The sequence below is a fragment of the Mastigoproctus giganteus genome, chromosome 6 (assembly GCF_048544385.1).
Source record: "Mastigoproctus giganteus isolate SK-2022 chromosome 6, ASM4854438v1, whole genome shotgun sequence".
In the NCBI taxonomy this organism is placed as follows: domain Eukaryota; kingdom Metazoa; phylum Arthropoda; class Arachnida; order Uropygi; family Thelyphonidae; genus Mastigoproctus; species Mastigoproctus giganteus.
Window position 1 is genome coordinate 168,572,412 of NC_143580.1, and position 20,368 is coordinate 168,592,779.

General features: G+C 37.6%; 1 protein-coding gene across 1 annotated transcript in view; it reads right to left on the bottom strand.

Moving 5' to 3' along the window:
* Window positions 1-20,368, bottom strand: part of LOC150084737 (RNA polymerase II-associated protein 1) — a 630,471-nt gene that overhangs the window by 572,502 nt on the left and 37,601 nt on the right. Inside the window, exon 3 of the mRNA XM_090376342.1 lies at window positions 9,477-9,578. Within this exon, the coding sequence (XP_090232468.1) occupies window positions 9,477-9,578 (102 nt within the window). The remainder of the gene's footprint in view (window positions 1-9,476; window positions 9,579-20,368) is intronic.

Genomic DNA, 20,368 nt, shown 5'->3' on the forward strand with positions numbered 1-20,368 from the left:
GGCTGAGAAAAATTCTACCCCTTGAGCCTTGCACAATATCTCTAGGGCCAAATTGATCAACAAGGCTCTCACCCTATACTCCCTCCTATCGTGTCTCGGCAGATTTGCAGACACTTTCAAATTCAACCCTAATTCACGGCTTTTTTGAGTATTGTCTTGTACTTGTTAAGTAATTCTGCCAGTCTCCTACTCTTAATATCATTAGTGCCAACGTGTACAAGAATATCACCCTTTGTGCCCTTAAAGGATGATATCTGCCCTACAGTGTCAACAACCTTTGCCCCTGGCAGACATACCCTGGTCCTGTTCCATCTATCCTTTTTGCACAATATGTTCCCCGTTTCCCTGACAATAGAGTCACCTACAGCAACTAGTTCCTTTGGGACCTAGTTGTTGTGGAGGTCAGCTTCACAGATGCTTCAGCACACTGTAGTGAATACCATCTGGTTCTGCTGCACTATTTGGGGATTTGCTCAAAGGTTCTTTGAGCTCAGATATAGTAAAGGGCTGGTTATACGGAAGTGACAGTTTAGTTGAAAAATTCAATTTATGGCATTCCTCCCCAATGTTAATGCATTGAAAGGAGGCGGAAATTTTATAAAAAGATTCTGCTAAAGCATTTGCAATATCAGTTGTGGAGGATAGGTCCTGCCATTCCATTGTATTATCGGAGATTGCAGCGGCAGAAATTTCCCATTGAGAGGTTGTATTTTTTTATCATATAATTCGAGTGTCAGTATTTTTGTTAATGGTTGAGGCAAAATTAATCCAGGAGTCACATTTTGCTTTGTTCCTAATATGTCTTGCTTTGGCTCTGACTTTTTTTGTAAACAATTAGGTTGGTAGTAGTTGGAAACTTGCAAAACTGGTTTCAAGCATGGTTTTTTTTCTCATTTCGCTTTGAAGCATTCTTCAATCCACCACTGATTTTGGTGTACAGGCTTGCACTGGTCAGATTTTGGGTTGGAAATTTCTGCTGCAGATAATATTTGGTTGGTAATGTGATCTGTTGTGTCAACAATATGTTGTTGCTGTACATATTGTTCCACTTGTGTCGAGTACGACACAAGTGGAACAGGTTTTTCAGTCTGCTTTGTGGAAATTTGAAGAAATATGGCCTTTAGGACATGATAGGACCTGTATTTGAATTGAACTTATAATAGGAAAATGGTCACTGTGGAATGGATCATTCAGCACTAACTATGCCATGCTTGGGAAAAGAGAGGCTGAACATATGGATAAGTCTATGGCTGATGTAGTACTTGTTGAATATGAGTTGGACAGCCAGAGTTTAACAGAGTCAGGTTATAGTTATCCAGGAATGTTTCGATTAATTGGCCTCTCCTATCCATGGTGGAAGATACCCACAATGGATGGTGCCTGTTGAAGTCACCAAGTAGACAGACAGGAGGTAGCAGTTGTTTGATAACATTGTCAAGTTCAGCCTGGGAACAAGGATAATTTGGTGATATATAAATGGATGCAAGGGTTAACGATATTCCCATTGCTATCCGAACTGCTACAACTTCTAAGGAGGTTTGTAGTTGGAGATGTCTTGAGGGTACTGTAGCTTTCACGAATACAGCTACCCCACCATGAGCAGCAGAGTCAGAAACCCTGTCTCGCCTATACATAGTATAATTTTTGAAGTTGATAGAAACTTGTGGTGACACAAAAGTTTCCTGTAAGCATACACCTACTGCATTAGTCTGAATTAGTGAATAACTCAGGTCATCTATATTACTGCATAATCCTCTAGAGTTCCATTGTATGAATTTATTCATTGCTTAGGTCTGATTGAGGAAGACCGATCTGACTGTTTTAATGAGACGCTATCTGTCTGCTTGGTTTTGGTTTTTCATTTCTGGGAAAGATTGGACGTCCTGTATCCATGATATCATTAGCATGGAATTCTAGTATTGTTTCATGATTCTCTGAATGAAAATCAGTTTTCATGTTGTTATTTCATGGTTTCACTTTTTTCTGATTTTCAACAATAGTTGATTTTGTTGTTTTGGGCAAGGCTGACATAGCATCAGTTGGGAAACTGATAGGCGTACTGCTGGTTTCGTTGACTGTAGGTTTCTTATTGCATGTTAACACAGTTTTGGCCTAGGTGGCAAAGGAAATGCCCAGTTTTATAGAGACATCTGTTTGAGTTGCAGCTGAGTGGCTGCTTCTGGTGACCGATGCGTATGATTGGCTAGGCATGATAAGCAGCACTTGCCTTCTTCTTCAGGGTATGTGACTTTATGCTCGACTTTATATTTCTGGATTTTTTTGCCTGTTTCCCAAAGGTCACACGCTTTAGAAAATGCCAGATGGTTTCCCTTACAGTTTGGGCAGATAGGAGTGGAAGCTGTACAGTCTTCTTGAGAATGCTCCTTGGAGCCACAAAGAGGACACACAGCATCTCCTTGGCACGCTGTCTGAGAATGGCCGTACTTCTGACACTTAAAGAAGTGAATGGGATTCGGGATGTAAGGCCGAATCTTGCAGTTTAAGTAATCTACTTTAACAGAAGATGGAAGAGTAGAAGTACTAAATGTCAAAATGATGGACTTTGTTGGTAGTAGGTTGCCATCTTTTTTTTTTTTTTTTTTTTTGGTCATGATTCTCCATGAATGAGTGACTTTTTTCTTCACTACACTCTTGTATAATTTCTTGTTCTGAGACATTTAGTAAGTCTCATTCGCTGATGATTCCTTTAGAAGTGTTCAGAGTGTTATGGGGCATAACCGACACTGAAATACTGTAAAATGTTGTAAATTTTAACAGTTTTTCTGAATGGCCTGGCTTGGAAGCTTCAATCAGGTCTCCAGATTGGAGATGCTTCACCATTTTAGGGGATCAAATAACTGATTATAAACATTTCTGTATTAGCGAATGCGATAACTTGCCAACAGGTTGTGTGGATAGTGAGTGCATTATGCTGGCATATCTGCATTCTGTTTTTCGGTCTGTTGTCTCTTCAAACGATTCAAGTCATGTTCTGAGACAGAATTAACAAGTCTGGAGCCTGTGGGTTCTAGCGGTGGATATGCATCGCAATCTATTGTTGCTCCTTTACCCCTGGAAGAGGGAATTTCTTCTGCCAGGTTTCCGGCTCCATCACGTGATGGCAGGAGTGGTGCCAACCAGTGACCAAACGATCAGCAGAAGAGGAGAGCAGTACGTTGCAAGCGGGGTTAGCAGTGAAGCAGTGACATTACGAGAAGTGGAAGGTTTATTAAAGCACTATTTAATTTATTAAAGCACTATTTAATTAGTGTTTATTAAAGCACTAATGTAATTATTTCACTATTACTAGGAAAAACGCTACAAAATCGCACTAGACAGATCGCTTGGCACTCGGGGCTGAGAGCCTTGTCAATCAATTTGGCCCTGGAGAGACTGTGCAAGGCTCATGGGGTGGAATTTTCCTCAGCGTGATCTGTGCTTGTTAACAGGAGAGACTGTTTTAATAGCAATGGGGATACACTTAATAGAAGGTGTGCAAGATTTGCTTATGTTATCAAGGCAGTGATAGATGGGTCAAAAAACTGCTACCATGGGGGAAAATACAGATTAATAGATTAACTAAAGCCACAGGCAGAGGTGAAAGTGATACTGCTTCTATTGGAAAATGCAGCAGACTGGAAAGCAAGATGTCGGGATTTCAGACTTGGCTGAGATTCATCATGGAAAACATAAATACATGGGCTGTGTTAGGGTATTTAAGAATAGGAACATGCCATGTATACTTGCTGTACACTAATGCTGCTAGCCTTGTAAATGAATTTGATGAATTTGAAGCACTGATTAAGTCATCTATGTCTCTGCTATCCATACACACATTGCAGGGACAGCAGAGACATAGTGCCACTAAGATTTAAGTGAGGCTGAATTTGAATATCAGAAGTACAATGTGTACAGAAAGGACAGGCCAGGAAGGATGGACGGATTCAGCTCTTAGTTAAGAGCATATTAAATATAAGGTGGTTCATCCAATTGATATGGGTGACCACTGCAATGCTGAGCCAATTTGGTTTATAAGCACTGGGGAAAACAAAATTGAGAGTAGGAGTGTGTTATAGGCCTAATGACAGTGATGAGTATAACAAAGCACTATACAGAGAAATAGAGTAGGCCGGTAAATCAGAATGCCCTATAATGGGGGATTTTAACTTTCCAGATGTTGACTGGAATTTGTGGATTGGTCACTCACACAATAGCAAGATTATTGTAGATTTCTTGGATGACTGTTTTCTTACAGCAGTAGCATGTTAGGCAACAAGAGGAAGCAATACTCTTGATCTGATTATCAGCAGTGATCCTTCAAACATTAAGAATCTACAGGTAAAAGACACTGGGAGGCAGCAATCACAGTGTATTAATGTGGAATTTAAAGTTTAATGTAATTAAATTAAAATTTAATTTAAATTAAATTAGTTTAATTTAAATTTAAATTTAAGTTAATTAAACAACGTAACTACCATCAAGGGCAAAGGGAGGGTTTTTGCTTTCGTAAAAGTGACTTTTTTTTTTTTTTTTTTAAATGTAAACCCCAAACACGAGAGGTGTTAGAACCTATAGTACTTAGTAGCGTGCTTGGGTTGGAGGTTGAGAAGACGAAAGAAGATATTTGTTGACATTGGACTTGAACTTCTGTAGACCATAATTTTCAGGAAATACGTATGAAGGAAGGTTGTTCCAGAAAACAACAGTTGAATGAATAAACGAGGAAGATGAAAAGTTGGTTCTGTGAGTTTGAAGTGGGACAGTAAATGGATGTTGACTGGTGGCTGCACATGTTCGGAATGTTTTGAAAGAGAGAGTGGGAATTATAGAAGCCAATTCAGAAGAATCGTGCCCATGGAAGTATCTGTAGAAGAGGCATGCGGCACTCGCAGTACGTCTATGAGACAGCGAGTGGAGAGACTCTGTTAGAGATGAATCATTAATTAACCTAAATGCCCTCTTCTGAATGGAATTAAGAAGCCTGAGAGAGGTTTTGGGAGCACCACCCCAGATGTGGGAACAATATTCAATGGCAGGGCGGATATGCGATTTATACAGAGTGAGCAGCTGTTTGTAAGAAAAGTAATGCCGAGAGCGAAAGAGAAAACCAAGTTTTTTAGATGCAGAGGAAGCAATATTTGTAATGTGCTTGTGCCAAGAGAGAGATTAGAAGTAGGGCGATTCCCAAAAGAGATATATAATTTTGTCTAGAAATCGGAGTGTCACTAAAGATAAGCATAGGAGTAGAAGAATCCTTTTTGCGAGTTATAAGACAAGACTGAGTTTTAGAAGGGTTGAAATCAACTAAGTTGTCTTTGCCCTATTGGAGAATTACCTGAAGATCACCATTTAAGGAACTGGTAGCAGATTTTCGGGAAGTTGAAGCTGATTGAGCAGGACAAGGTTTCTCAAAATGGAAAGTGGAATGCAATGTGCTATCATCGGCAAAACTATGGATAGGATTTCTAGTCAATGGAAGAAGGTCATTAATATACAAGAGGAAAAGAGTGGGGGAAATAACTGAACCTTGGGGGACATTAGTGGAGAAGTGAGAAGACAGAGGGCCATCTACCATCACCCTCGCCGACCGGGCTAGCCGAGTGGGTAAAGTACCTGCCCGGCAAACCAAAGGTTGCGGGTTCGATTCCCGCCTCGGGCTTGGATCAAAGTACTGTAAAAACCTTGGGAGGTGCAATATGGCCACAGAAGCCGATGCGCCAACAACTACCAAATCAAAAAAAAAAAACCATCACCCTCAGTGAGCAATCAGAGAGAAAACTGCATAAACAGTTACTAAAAACAGTTGGCAAACCATAAGATGGAAGCTTGTTTAGAAGACCTATGCCAAACATGATCGAAAGCCTTTGAGATGTCAAGAGCAACTACTTGTGTTTCACTGAACCTTTCCATTGAATTAGTCTATAAATGGGTAACATAAGACAGAATATCACCAGTGGATCGACACTGACAGAATCCATACTGGCGATCGTTGATCAGATGGAAATTTCCAAGCAGAAGGAAAAACACCTTTGGAATAAGAAAGTGAAAAAAGGCGGCAAAGAATAGGAGTAAGTTCAGGAGCACAGGTTTTGAGAACAAGTGCAGAAATACCATCGGGACCTGGAGCTTTCTTAGCATCAAGATTTATCAAAATCCTTCTGACATCCTTTTGAAGGAAGAACACAGGAGGCATTGAATGGAGCGTGTTGGGAATGGTGGGAGGTTTTTTAACAAGATCATTAATACATGAGTTGGAAGAAAAATGGGATGCTAGCAAGTCAGCTTTATCTTTGGCTGAAGTGACAACAGAACCATCTGGTTTGGACAGAGGTGGGAGCAGAGATGGGCAAAACTTGTGGCCAATAGCTTTGGCAAGAGACCAGAATGGTTGGTTACCATTAGGGCAAGAAGCCAGTTTTCTACTCTTAGCCTGTTCAAAATCTAGTTTGGACTGATTAATAACTGCTTTACAATTGTTGCGAGCTTTGGTGTAGGCAGAAAATGAAACTGAAGAATTAGAAACAAGCCAATTACGATATGCAACATTCTTCTCTTGAACAGCCTTAGCACATTTATTGGAAAACCAAGGTTTAGATAAAGGGCGAGATTTTAAAGTGGAGTGTGGGATAAAGGATTCCGTTCCTGCAAGAATAATTTCACTGACACGATCTGAGCAAATGTTGACATCAGAAGTTTTGAAACAGTAATCCGACAAAGGAAAAGAAGAAAAGAAATCTCGCAGGTCATCCCATTTTGCATTCTTGTAATGGCAAACAACACAAGGTTGGGAATAGCCATGAGATAAAGGTTCCATTGGAGAAGAGACAATCACCAAGTTGTGATCTGAAGTGCCTAAAGGACCTCTCACTTCGACCGTGTACTTAGAAGGGTTGTTTGTGAGAAAAAGATCAAGCGTATTGGCTGTATGATTAGGATTGTCCGGTATTCTTGTAGGTAAATGAACAATCTGTGCAAGGTCATTAGTAATTGCAAAAGCCTCAGCATCTCGACCAGCTGGGTAGGTGTGACTAGAAAACAGAAGCCAGCTCGAGTTGTGAACATTAAAATCACCAAGGAACATTACCGCACTGTTAGCAAAGTTGGACTGGAGAAAGTCAAGTTGCAAAGAGAGGAAGTCAAAGAGCTCCAAGTGATTAGTGGAGCTGGGAGAACGGTAGAGACAACAGATGAATTTGACACAATGAGGTAGAGAGATTTTAAGCCAGAGAAGATCAAAGAGAGGAGATTCCAAATTGCTAAGTCTCTGACAGGGAATATCAGAATGGACATACGCACAAGTACCACCTTTGAGGCAAAAGGAATCATACAGTGAATAATTTAGGCATCTGAGATGAACAGTAGTTGAATCAACCGATAACTGAGATTCTGTCAGAAAAAGTACATTGGGTTTGGCAGATTGCAAGTGGAAATGGGCATCGTTGGGATTAGAGTTGAGACCATGTATATTTGTGAAATGAATTAGGAAGTGCTTGGGAGGTTTAGATCTTGGGAGGTTTAGATCTTTTCGCTAAAAAGATCTGTCTGAAACTACAGTAGTCTCAGACAGTTTTTAAATTCTATGCGATGGAACCAACCGATAATGTTACCAACAGCAAATTCTAAATGGGAAGCATCCAGAGAATTAATCATGGAAGCTAATAGGGTTTTTATACCACCAAAGAAATACTGTTCAATGCTTAGATCTAAATGGATGTCGGATGAACTACTGAGACACTTGGCATGGAAGAAAAGTGCTGGGATGCATATAAATTATAAGGTGATAAAAAAGCCTATTGGTAGATATAAATTTGTTTGTAATCAAATCACAAAGGAGGTTAGGCAAGCTAAGGGATTTTGCATTCCTTGATGCTTATCTTTGCAAAGACTGTAAAGAAAAGCAGTGAAGACTTCTATGCTTAGATTAAAAGTAGAAGGAAGGAAGTTGAATCACATTGGGCAACTTTATGTCAATGGATTAACTGTTGATGACCCTTGAACAGGTTGCTGACAGACTGAATAGGTAGTTTGCATCCACATTCAGACATTACGAATTCTTTAGGGAGAGGGGATGACAGATGTTTATAAACTCCAATGGGGAACCAAATGACTTTCTAATAACTGAAAGAGAAATTGTTAAACCTGAACACAGAAAAAAGGACCTGGGGTGGATGAGATCTCTCTCTCTCCAATCATATTAAGGGAGGCAGCAAAAGTTGTAAGCAGACCTTTAGCCATAATTATGAGAGTATGCTTGGATTCAGGTTAGATCTCTATGGACTGGAGGTGTGCAAATATATATCCAATTCATAAAATGAGATGAAAAGGTGACATGGATAATTACAGACCTGTCAGCTTAAGATCATTTCCAGGGAAAATAATGGAATCAATGGTTAAAAAAGTAATGCAAGATCAACCCAAAGGTCGTGGGTTCGAATCCTGCCTCGGGCTTGGATCAGAGTAGAAAATGCAAAAAGTTTGGGAGGTGCATTGTGGCCACAGAAGCCGATGCACCAACAACTAACCAAAAAAAAAATCAGGATCATCTGGACAGGAATGCAATTATACTGGATCTGTTAAGAGGCGGTCTTGACTAACCAATCTGATAGGTTATTATGATGCAGTGACCAAGGAATTAGATGGAAAAAAATATCGATATCGTATACTTGGATTTCTTGGAAGGTATAGATGGGTGAAGTGTTTAATTTTTTTTTTTTTTTTTTTTTGGCCAAATTCTCACTGTAAGTGGGTTAGCCTTGTAGGTTGTACCTGTTTTGTGCAAATAAATAAATAATAAATACAACTTAAATGGCATAACTGAATAATAAATTTGATTCTCTCTTTTAGGCAAAGTAAGTCAAGTACACAAAACAACAAATAACTTGGGGAGAAAAAAAAAAAAAAGAGGTCAAAGTATCAACTTCATTTTGAAAAAGCAAAGTAAAGTGAAGGGAAAAAGGAATTGGAAAGAAACATTTTCTCATCTCAAGTAATAATGGTTCTAAAAGCACAAATTGAAGAAATTACTCTTGTTATACTAGTATATTATTTTTAGTTTTAGCAAAATTTAACAAAAAAAGAAAATTAAGCCCAAAATTTTCATAGCCAGAAAATTTTTAAAAAATGTCGAACTCATTTTTCATCATTTTTAATAGGTTAAGCAATGTGAGACTGTTTTTGTCTCATTTTTTTTTAAGCATCAGGCTGCATGACATTTTATGTCACAGTTCATTTTATTGTTTGTGATGCTACTCTATTGTGTCACAGACAGCACATTCTTTAATGTAAAACAAATGTAGATAGCATGGCCAACCCAAATATGGTTCCAGTTTCAATTTTTTCTTTTGGATAGGCCATGGTGTATTAGCTGTGGCATAATTATATTTAAGAAAGAAAAAATTGGAGGTCCCTAGGAATCAATTTTTTATTAACATTATGGTGATTAATACTTAACTTACTTTAGGTAATAAATACTTAACTGTCTATGAATTGATGGCTATTCTTTGCTTCCTCGTTTTTATCTCTTTCATTTTCAGCAATGGATTTGCTTTCTGGAGTGCTTAATTTCAAGCGCTTACAATCTGATTTGAAGAAAAAAACTTAATCAATTAAAAAATGCTACAAAAAAAAAAAAAAAAAATCAATAAAATATTTAATGTTTTCTTTATAAGCAGAGTACTGATATTAAATATACTTTAATAAGCTTTATTTAGAATATCTCTAGAAACTAACATAAGGAAATGCTAAATTCAAGAACAATAACACCTTGAAAAATTCAATGTTGCAAGGTTAGGCAAGCCAAGCCAGGTTAAAAGAAGCTTTGGTAAAGAATGCCAAGAAAGGCAGCAAATTCTTTATTTATATTAACAGTAGAAGGAGGGTTGAATCACACTGGTCCACCTGACATTGAGGTTCGTCTGTTGATGATTACCGACAGGCTGAATTCTACATTCACACAGGAGGAATTCTTTAGGGAAGCAGATGTCAGAAGTTTATCAAACTCTAACAGGGAGCTAAATGATTTTGTGATAACTGAGGGAAGTGGAAGAGAAATTATTGAAGTTAAACATAAAAGAAGGCACCTAGGAGGAATGGGATCTAATCCAATAATATTAAAGGAGGCAGCAAAGGAGGTAAGCAAACCCATAGCCAAAATTATGAGAGCATCTTTGGATTCGGGGGAGATTCCTATAGATTGGAAATGTGTGAATGTAATCTTTATTAACAAAGTGGGATCAAAGGGTAACACGAGTAATTACAGCCCTGTTAGCTTAATTTCTGTTCTAGAGAAAATAATGGATCACTGGTTAAAGAAATAATGTAGGACCAACTAGACGGGAGTGCAGTTACACTTCAGTTATGGCGTGGACTTTTTAAGGTGAGATCTTGTCTGACCAATCTGATTGGATACTATGACCCAACGACCAAGGAACACTGGATGCAAAAAATAATTTAATATCATATACTTGAATTTCAGGACAGCTTTTGATAGTGTTACGCATAAAAGACTGCTGCACAAATTGGAGCATTAAGTGAAAGTTACTGCTATGGATAAAGGGATGGTTGTGTGAGAAAACACAAGGAGTTGTTATCAATGGATAATGCTCTTTGTGGGCTAATATCATTAGTGGAGTCCAACACGATTGGTGTTGAGCCCATTGTTGTTTTATGTATTTATTACTGATACTGACATGGGTATATTAGGCTTAATGTCTAAGTTGTTGTTGTTTATAGGAGCATTAGCAACTAAGGCCATATTGCTCCGGGGATATGCGGTGGTCATTCCCTGACCTTTCCGCATCTTCCGTATTTGGTGGACACGGGCTCGAACCCCGGTCTAATCAAGAAGCGTGTGCTACGCACTGCTGCTCCTGCCCACCTGGCTACAGAGGTACCTAATGTCTAAGTGTGCAGATAATATAAAGGTTGGCAGGATGATCAATGATGGCAAAATGTATGCTGCTGCAACAAGATCTAGAAAAATTAGGCAGATGGGCTGAGAAATGGCAACTGAAGTTTAACATTGACAAATGCAAGGCACTGCATATGGAAAGCAGTAATCCCAGGGTAACATATCAACTGTGTAGCACTATACTCAGGGTATTGGAAAATGAAACAGACCTAGGGGAATTGTGCAGTCAGATATGCAGACAGGTTGTAGTTCATTGGATTTGGTCAATGATATACAGAAATTTTGCTAGCAGGCATCAGGAGGTGATCATCCGATTGTATTAGGCAATGGTCAGACCACATCTTGGGCACTGCATGCAAGTCTGGAGGCCTCATTTTAGGAAGGATGTATAGCTGCTGGAATAGATACAGAGAAAAGTAATGAGATTGGTGAGGGTAACAAAACACAGCTGCTCTTACAAAGAAAGGCTTCAGGTCTGGAAATTGCAGCATCTCCAGAAGCTGCAATTTGCACTAGGCACCTACAAGGTGATATGACTGAGGTGTTTAAGGCTTTGAATGGCTTGAGTAAACTCAATGCTGATGGGATTCTTCATCTTGCTCAGACTATGTACATGAAGGATATAAATTTAAATTGAGGAAAGATGGTTTCAGAAATAGATGTGCGGAAGTTTGTCTTCGGTCAACCAGTGGTTGATTGCTGGAACAAGCTTCCATCCACTGTTGTGGTAGTGAATAGTTTTAATAAATTCAAGAAAGAACTATACCAACTATTGGAGAAGAGAGATGAATCAGATTTTCTCTCTTTGTTTTGGTTGATGCTGTATAAGCTTGCTTCCTTGCATAATTTGCCACTATTAATAACTCTAGACTTCAGCAAAGCTTTAATAGGTCACTAAAAAGGCCTCTGTGGTAAGGAAATCTATCCATATTTTATGCCGCCAACTCTGACCAATTATAATTTTATAAAAATATAAATGAAATAAAATAAAATAAAATAAATAAGTAAAATCGACTGTAAAGTATAGATTAAAATTGCTAAACCCGTACTACTATAAAACTGAAAAACAGTTTTATAGTAGTCCAGGTTTAACAATTTTAATCTATACTTTACAGTCGATTTTACGTATTTATTTAATTTTATTCAGTTTTATAGTAGTACGAGTTTAATGATTTTAATCTATAATTTACAGTTGATTTTACTTATTTATTTTATTTTATTTGTAATTTTATTTCATTTATATTTTTATAAAGTTATAATTGGTAAGAGTTGGTGGTATCAAATATGGAAAGCTTTAATATTCAAGACTGCTAGATAGCAAGGCATTTGTTACTTTACACTATTCATAATTTCACTATAATGCTGATGGAATCCTTCCTCTTTCTTAGACACGAGAGGACAAATTTAAACTAAGGAAGGATAGTTGCAGGGTAGAAGTGTGAATGTGCCTTCAGCCGGTTAAATGTTAGAACAAACTCCCATCTTGTGTTCAGAGGGTGGTGGTTTGAATAAATTCAAGGAAGAAGTAGACAAACTGTTAGAAGGGACGTACAGGTGATATGTGAAGTGCTGGTTCTTTTTTAGGCATGTTCGTGCATATACATATATGCTAAGTGCTTGTTGTCTTCACCATGTCAGTGCATCTATCTATCTATCTGTCAGCATTTAATAGAGGGACTTCCAGTGGATGGACTGTATATGCTTGCTTTCTTGCATCATTTGCCACTCTTTGTGCCAACATATTCAACCAGAATACAATTCTTTTAACTTTTAAAATAAAAAAAAAAAAAAAAAAAACTTTCTTTTTATACACTGATACAGAGTGCCAAGCTAGTCAAAATTTATAATTCCATTATAACTGCTTTAAGGCAACTTATATACTAGCATCACAGTTGAAAATAAGTGTTGCATTTTTTATGGTGACATATAAACTTATTCATAAAATATACATGTCAGTGTGTTCCACTCATGGACCATTTGGGTAAGCAACTATTTTTCTGTGCATTAGTCACTGCTTCAGGGTTTCTGCTGAATCATTCCTGATAATTTCTCAAAGTGGCATGTTATTGTTTTCTTGGAATTCATGAAAACTTCTTGGGACAGGTTGAGTTCAAGTACTAATCTTCGTGTTATTTTGTTGTCAGCCTTGTACAAATACATTTTATCAATAAAAAGAAACACAGTAATGCAAGAAGTCAGTTATACTGCATATATAGAGGGTGTTCTTGAAATCAATGTTGATATTCGTTGAGGGAATGGTACATTAAAATACAAGAAAAGTCTACACTAAGTTTGAAGTAGGTGCAACAGGTTTTGAGTTTTAAACATATTAGTGGCTTAGTGTCGAAGTTTGCAGATGATACAAAGGTTGGCAGGGTTTGTTAATGACAGTAATGGCAGTCTGCTACTGCAACTGTAGTTTAACATTGACAAATGCAAAGTACTGCATATCGGTAGAAGTAATCCCAGAGAAAAAAGTACCAACTGTGTGGTACTACACTTAGGGTGGTAGAAAATGAAAAAGACCTGGGAGTGATTGAGCAGTCAGATATGAAGTTTTCTGAGCAGTGCAGACAGGCTGCAAGAGTAGCTCATGGTGTCTTGTCAATGATATACAGGAATTTTTCTAGCAGGGATAAGGAGGTGATTATCCCCTTGTATAAGGCAATGGTCGGGTCAAACCTTGAGTACTGCATACAGGTCTGACGGCCTCATTTTTGGAAGGATGTAGAGCTGTTGGAACAAGTACAGAGAAGGGCAACTAGACTGGTGAATGGAACCAGGGGTTGCTCTTACAGAGAATGGCTAAAGTTCTGCAAATTGTAGCTGCTGGAGACTAGGCACCTGCGAGGTGATCTGATTGAGGTATATAAGGTCTTGAATGGTTTGAGCAGGTTGAATCCTTCCGCTTGCTCAGATTATGAACCTGAGGGGGCATAAATTCAAATTGAGGAAAGTCAGTTGTAGAAGTTAATAGCTTTAATAAATTTAATGAGGAACCGGACAAACTTTTAGAGGGAATGGTTATGTGAAATTCTTTTTTTTTTTGGCTGATGCTATATAAGCTCATACATTTGCTTTCTTGCATCACATGCCTCCATTACTACTACTACTACTGCTGCTACGTCATTTTCACTTCTAGCATTTTGTGAAAATAACAAAGTGAGGGTATGCAATTCAGATTGTTGCACAAAATGTTATGTTAATTGTCATTTATTGGTACCATTCACTATGCTTCTGTAGAAACCACTTGCATAAGTACTGGTCCACATCACTGTTTTCACACAGTCTAGTTTCTTTCTTGAGAGGCCTATTTCATCTTCTATGTACGAATGAATGCAATATTTCTTTGTCTTTCATCCGACCACAGATCATTCCTTCTGGAATTTCATACTCATGAAATATACTGCATTTTGTTTTGGAATTTTTAACTCTTTCGATGATTTTTAACTTACCTTTAACTATATACATAATTTGTTCTTTTGGTGATCATTACTTCAATCCTACTGATTTACAAGTTTTGGCATGTATTTTTTTCTGATGTCCTAGAATTTTCTGTGTTTTGAGAAAACTAAATCAAAACCAAACTGTCTGGCCTATCATAGTGCTGAAATGAAATCACGTGATTTCTCCATACATCACTTCTCACTTTGTGTATATTTTTGTGTAGTTTAGCCCTTAACAATTTTTGATATCCTAAGTATAACTTCTAGTCAAAGAAAAGATGTCATGCTGCTGTTTACAAAAATTTACTTTGTAACTAATGTAGTGCACTTGATGAACAGTGGCCTTATTCTCTCCAGAGGTAGCTGTTCCTAATTAGAGTTTCACCTATGTGCTATTTTATTGCATCTCTAGCTGAGGGAAGAAACTGGATGTCTACAGTAATTTCTGAAAATGAATACTGAATATATATATATATATATATATACACACACACACATATAGAAGTGAACGTACAGCTAATTTTCCCTCTTGGAAATATGATATTAAGATATACAGCATTCACTTGTTCCAGTTTCAGATATGAAATTGCTAGTTCTTTGAACACTATTTTTTTCCCTATGGCCATAGAAGCCGATGCAACTAAAATATTCCCAAACAAAAAAACAACTTTTTTTCATAATTTGTTTTGGTTTGGGGGAGGGGTATGATCATACTTGCGGTATTATCTGAAAACATGGTATGAAGAAGCACATTATATCGAGGTTTCACTGTATTAAAGTAAATTCAACTCAAAATCACAATTAATGTCATAATGATGTAATATTAATTCATATAATCATACAAATTTTTATATTAATAGAATCAATTAAACTAATAAATAAATAAATCAATATAAAATTTTATTTATTTATATATAAAAATAAAATAAATAAATATCAAAATAATGAAAACAGAATTAACAAATTACGCATATATAACTCCTATCCTATACACACACAAACATACATATTCCCATCTTCACTCATATATACACTCAAACAACAACAACACTCTCATACATATTCTCTCTCTCTCTCTCTCTCTCTCTCTCTCTCTCTCTCTCTCTCTCTCTCTCTCTCTCTCTCTCTCTCTCTCTCTCTCTCTCTCTCCCCCCCCTATAATCATGTCAATAGCTTGACCAACATGCATACCTATCCACACACATATGAGCAACTTTTACTGTATTTTCTCAATTATCATTGTATTTTATTATATCCATTTTCTCCTCCATGATTACAATGGAAGTTTTGGTGTAAACATTATATAATTTTTGTGTGACTCATTCAAATATCATAACAATTATTAAGGACAAAGAATGATTTATCCAGAATATTAAAATCTATATCAATGAAACCTATTATTATTACAAAAATGGAAGGTGCAGTAATGAATACGAAAAAAACTTTTAATTTTGTGGTTGGAAGATCAGAATTAGAAATGTGTCTATACATCTTAAGTTATTAAGACATATACACAAGGCTAAATTTGTTGAAATTTTTAGTGAGAGAATATTTAGTGCTAGTCAAGTGATTTACAAAGTTTAAGGTTAGAAATATCATTTGTAATATATGAGTGGGCATTTGGCCTTCCCTGAGACTTTGACAGAAATAATTCACGAGGAAGACTAAAATGCACATAAAAATTTCACTGTAGATGAAACTGGTATACAGGGCATCTCAAAAATATTGGTACAAATGTTTAGGGGAGGTAGATAATATCTAAAGGAATGTGAATCACATAGGAACCCATAACCGGAAACGTCACGGGAAAGTAGTAGCAGAGGCACAAGAAGCAGAAATGACACAAGACAGTAATTAGTGGCAAACATTTATTTGACATAATATTAACAATGGGGTACGAGATGGATGCATTTCATGATGTTACAACAGATGCTCGAAGGTTCCACCATGAGATGCGATGCACGTGTGACACCGATGCAGCATGGATTGACAGACACGGTCGAACATGCATACCTATCCTGGAGTTTCTTTGACAGTATCAGCAGTGCAGACGAGTCTTGCCACGAGATCCATTTCCATCTCCACAGGCGATCCGTGTATGGATTGCCTGTGGAGACAGAAATGGATAAAGGCTCGATAAATCAGGTGAGCGTGGGGGCCAGGCAACGGGTCCACCATGGCCAATCCATCGATGCCCAAAACGCCTGTTTAAATGGTGACGAACACACCTTCTATAATGGGCAGGCGCCCCGTAATGTTGAAACCAAATGTTGCGTCTCGCATTTGCTGAAACATTGTCAAGTAACCCTAGTACAACTTGTTCAAGAAAGAACTTGCGGGATGGTAACAGGTATGGGCCGACTAAGCAGTCACCGACCATACCTACCCACACATTTATTGCGAAGCGATGTTGTGTCGCATGGGGGTGCACACTGTGTGGGTTGTTGTGAGCTCACACATGAGCAATGTGCTGATTGAATAAGCCTTCCCGAGTGAAATAAGCCTCATCCGTGACCAAAACATAGGCTGGAAAATTCAAGTCTTGAACACTTTCTTGGAGAAACCACTGCACAAAAGCCACACATGCAGGATGATCTTGGGGGAGCAGTAACTGAACCCTTTGGAGATGAAAGGGGGGGTGTAAGGAATTGTCATGTCAGACACACTGTACACTGCAACAAGACACTCCTAAGGCAGAGGCAACGGCACGTGTGCTGGTAGTAGGATTATTCTGGATGGCATTCAACACACTTTCTTCCATGGCGGGAGTTCGCATCAAACGTGGTCTGCCCACACTATTCCTGTTACCTCTAAATGACCCATAATCGCACAAATTTTGATGCACACTCGCAAACAAACGGTGGTCCGGTACATGTCTGTCTGGGAAGCGTTCTCCATAAATTCGTTGAGTGGCTTGTCCATTGCCCTCTGCTAATTCATACACTAGGTGCATGTCTGCCAGCTCACAGTTAATATATCGATGCATGCTCTTCGTGCGGCAACTACTGCTTGAATGAGTAAACCAGAAATTTTTCCCTCTCGCGAACTGATGAACAGCGCCATGTACCGACTTACGGTAACGTTTCCGGTTATGGGTTCCTATGCGATTCACATTCCTTTAGATATTACCTATCTCCCATAAACGTTTGTACCACTATTTTTGAGACACCCTGTATATTGTAAGAGGATGCCTGAGAGAACGTACACTGCCAAAGAGAAGAGTAAGGCTGATTTTAAGGTATCAAAAGATAGGCTAACACTCCTACTGAGTGGTAATGCAGCTGGTGATGGCAAACTTAAACCTTTATTAATCTATGACTCAGAATCCAAGGTCTTTCAAAGTAATATGCAGAGCTACTCTTCAAGTGTGTAAATTCTAACACTCGTAATTTTACACAAACTGTCAAAATGGTAGGTGCAGTGACAGTCAGTTTTTGAGGACTGGTTTTATAAACAATGCTGCAGAAGTAGAAATATACTGTAACACTGTAACAGAAAGTTGACTTTCAAGATCTTGTTGGTAACTGATAATGCATCAGGCATCCTGTTTACATGATGATCTACAACTTAATATCAAGAGTTCTTACTTTTTTTTTTTTTTTTTTTTTTTTTTGCTACCTAATATATCCCTCGTAGAGCCTAGAGATCAGAGCATTAGCAGTGGCAAATGATGCAAGATACAGCTTATACAGCGTCAGCAAAAAACAAAAGCCTGACACCTATTTCACCCATTCATTCCCTCCAACAATAGTTTGTCTAGTTTTTCCTTGAATTTATCAAAACTATCAATTTCCACAACAACAAATGGGAATTTGTTCCAGCAATCAACCTTCTGCTGGCTAAGACAAACTTCCACACACCTATTCTGCAACCATCCTTCTTCAATTTGAATTTGTGTGTGTATGTGTGGTCTAAGCAAGCGGAAGATTCGCATCAGCATTAAGCTTGCTCAATCAATTCAAAGCCTTAAACACCCCAATCAGATCACCTAACAGGTGCCTAGTCTTCAAATGCTGCAATTTGCAAAACTTTTTTGGCTGATGCTACATAAGATCATCGTTTGCTTTCTTGCATCACATGCCTATATTATTACTACTACTTTGTGACCACATCGCGGTAACTAATCAAATTAGTTAAACAAGATTTCCCCTTAACAAAACCATGTTTTGTTTGAATTACGTTATAATTGCAGCCTTGTCTAGATGATCCTGCTTTTCTTCTTTTACCAATGACTCCATTATTTTCCCTGGAACAGAAGTTAAACTAACAGGTCTTAACTGCTGGTGTCACCCTTTGACCCTCCTTTGTGAATTGAGGATACATTTACACATCTCCAGTCTGTGGGACCTCCCCTGAATCCAAGGATGCTCTCATAATTATGGCTAAGGGTTTGCTTACTTCCTTTGCTGCCTCCCTTAATATAACTGGATAGATCCCATCCACCCCAGGTGCCTTTCTTTTGTTGCTGTATTAGTGCAAAATTTAAGGTCTGCTATCTTAGAGCAATGTGTAGACTGGATGTTAAGGTAACAGAATAGAATAGCAAGGTGACATTAAACAAAAGACTATAACATTTTAAAAGCTGTAACAAACCATGGTGTCCCCTGGATTGAAATTAAAGAAAGAAATATGAATGGGGTGTGGAAGAAATTGTGCTCACTGTTTACAACTTACTTCAAGAAATTTGAAGCAAGTGTAGAGACATGACCAATGGCCTGGTGGAAATTGGCAGGCAACTACATTTGGAAATGGATGAAGCTGACAAACAGAAATTTATTAATAGAAATTATGGGAACTTTTTTTCAGAATAGCAAAAAGATGAGGTCATGTGAAAGAGGTGAGTGAACAAACCAAACATCAATGGGTTCAATTTCAAGGACAGGATATGGCTAAAGGTTTTAGCCTCTTTGAGGAGCCTTAGATGTGTTAGAAAAACAAGATCCCAACGGTGAATGTTTTTCCAAGATTCTTGCAAGTATTCATGATGGCTGTTATATGTGGAGAAAAGAAGACAATTGTTCAGAAATCGTTTGATACACTGTTCAAGAAAGAAGTAGGTGCACAACTGGTACCATCACGTTCTTACTCTTAAATCCATTCTCAGAAGTCCAGAAACAGTTATATATAATTTCTTCAGTTTATTTTTAAAAAAAATAAATACCCAAAAATTACCTCCACATTCCTCTTTCAATTAAACATCACTCACTGTCAAGTAACATCAGTAGTCCCAACAAACAAAAAAATTCACTAATATTAAGATGAGAAAAAACAGTTTATATTTACAGTACAATACAACATACACGTATAATGCAATATGTGGGCCATACTTTTGGAATCAATTAAGGACCTGAAAACAATGAAAAAAATTTATATAAACACATGTCTGAGTCTCAACAGCTGCAGGCATGTTTGAATTTAAAAAAAAAAATGACTGTGGCTTTCAATTGTAAAAAATAATAAAAATAATAAATGGGAATAAGCAAACATATATCCAGTAAAATGTTTATTCATATGAATAAACATTTAGACTTATTTATTTTTTTATTTAGTTGAAAATAAAACTTATTTAGTTTGTAAATTTAAACCATAGTTCTCTTAACTGTTCAGAATTGAACACATTTATATAAACTATTTTTATTGTTTTGTGGTATAGAATTGATCCTGAAAGTAGAGCTCACATATTACAAAATAGTTCTGCCTTGAATTTATTTAAGCTATCAACTTCTACAACGAGAGATAGAAGTTTGTTCCAGCAATCAACCACCCACTGGCTAAAGGCCAATTTCTGCACATCTATTCTGTAACTGTCTTTCTTTATACAAAAAGGGTGTTGGATAAATGCATCCTCTATTACATCATGATGTGGTGGTTTTGCCATTTGAATCACTTGTTTGGAGAAGTATGGGTTCAAATCCCATCATAGACTGGAGGAATTTCTTAAAGCCCCTCTTCAACTGCGACTGTAGTTAACTGATTTCAGGCAGAGGGAGTAGGGTTTCCACCATGAGTTATT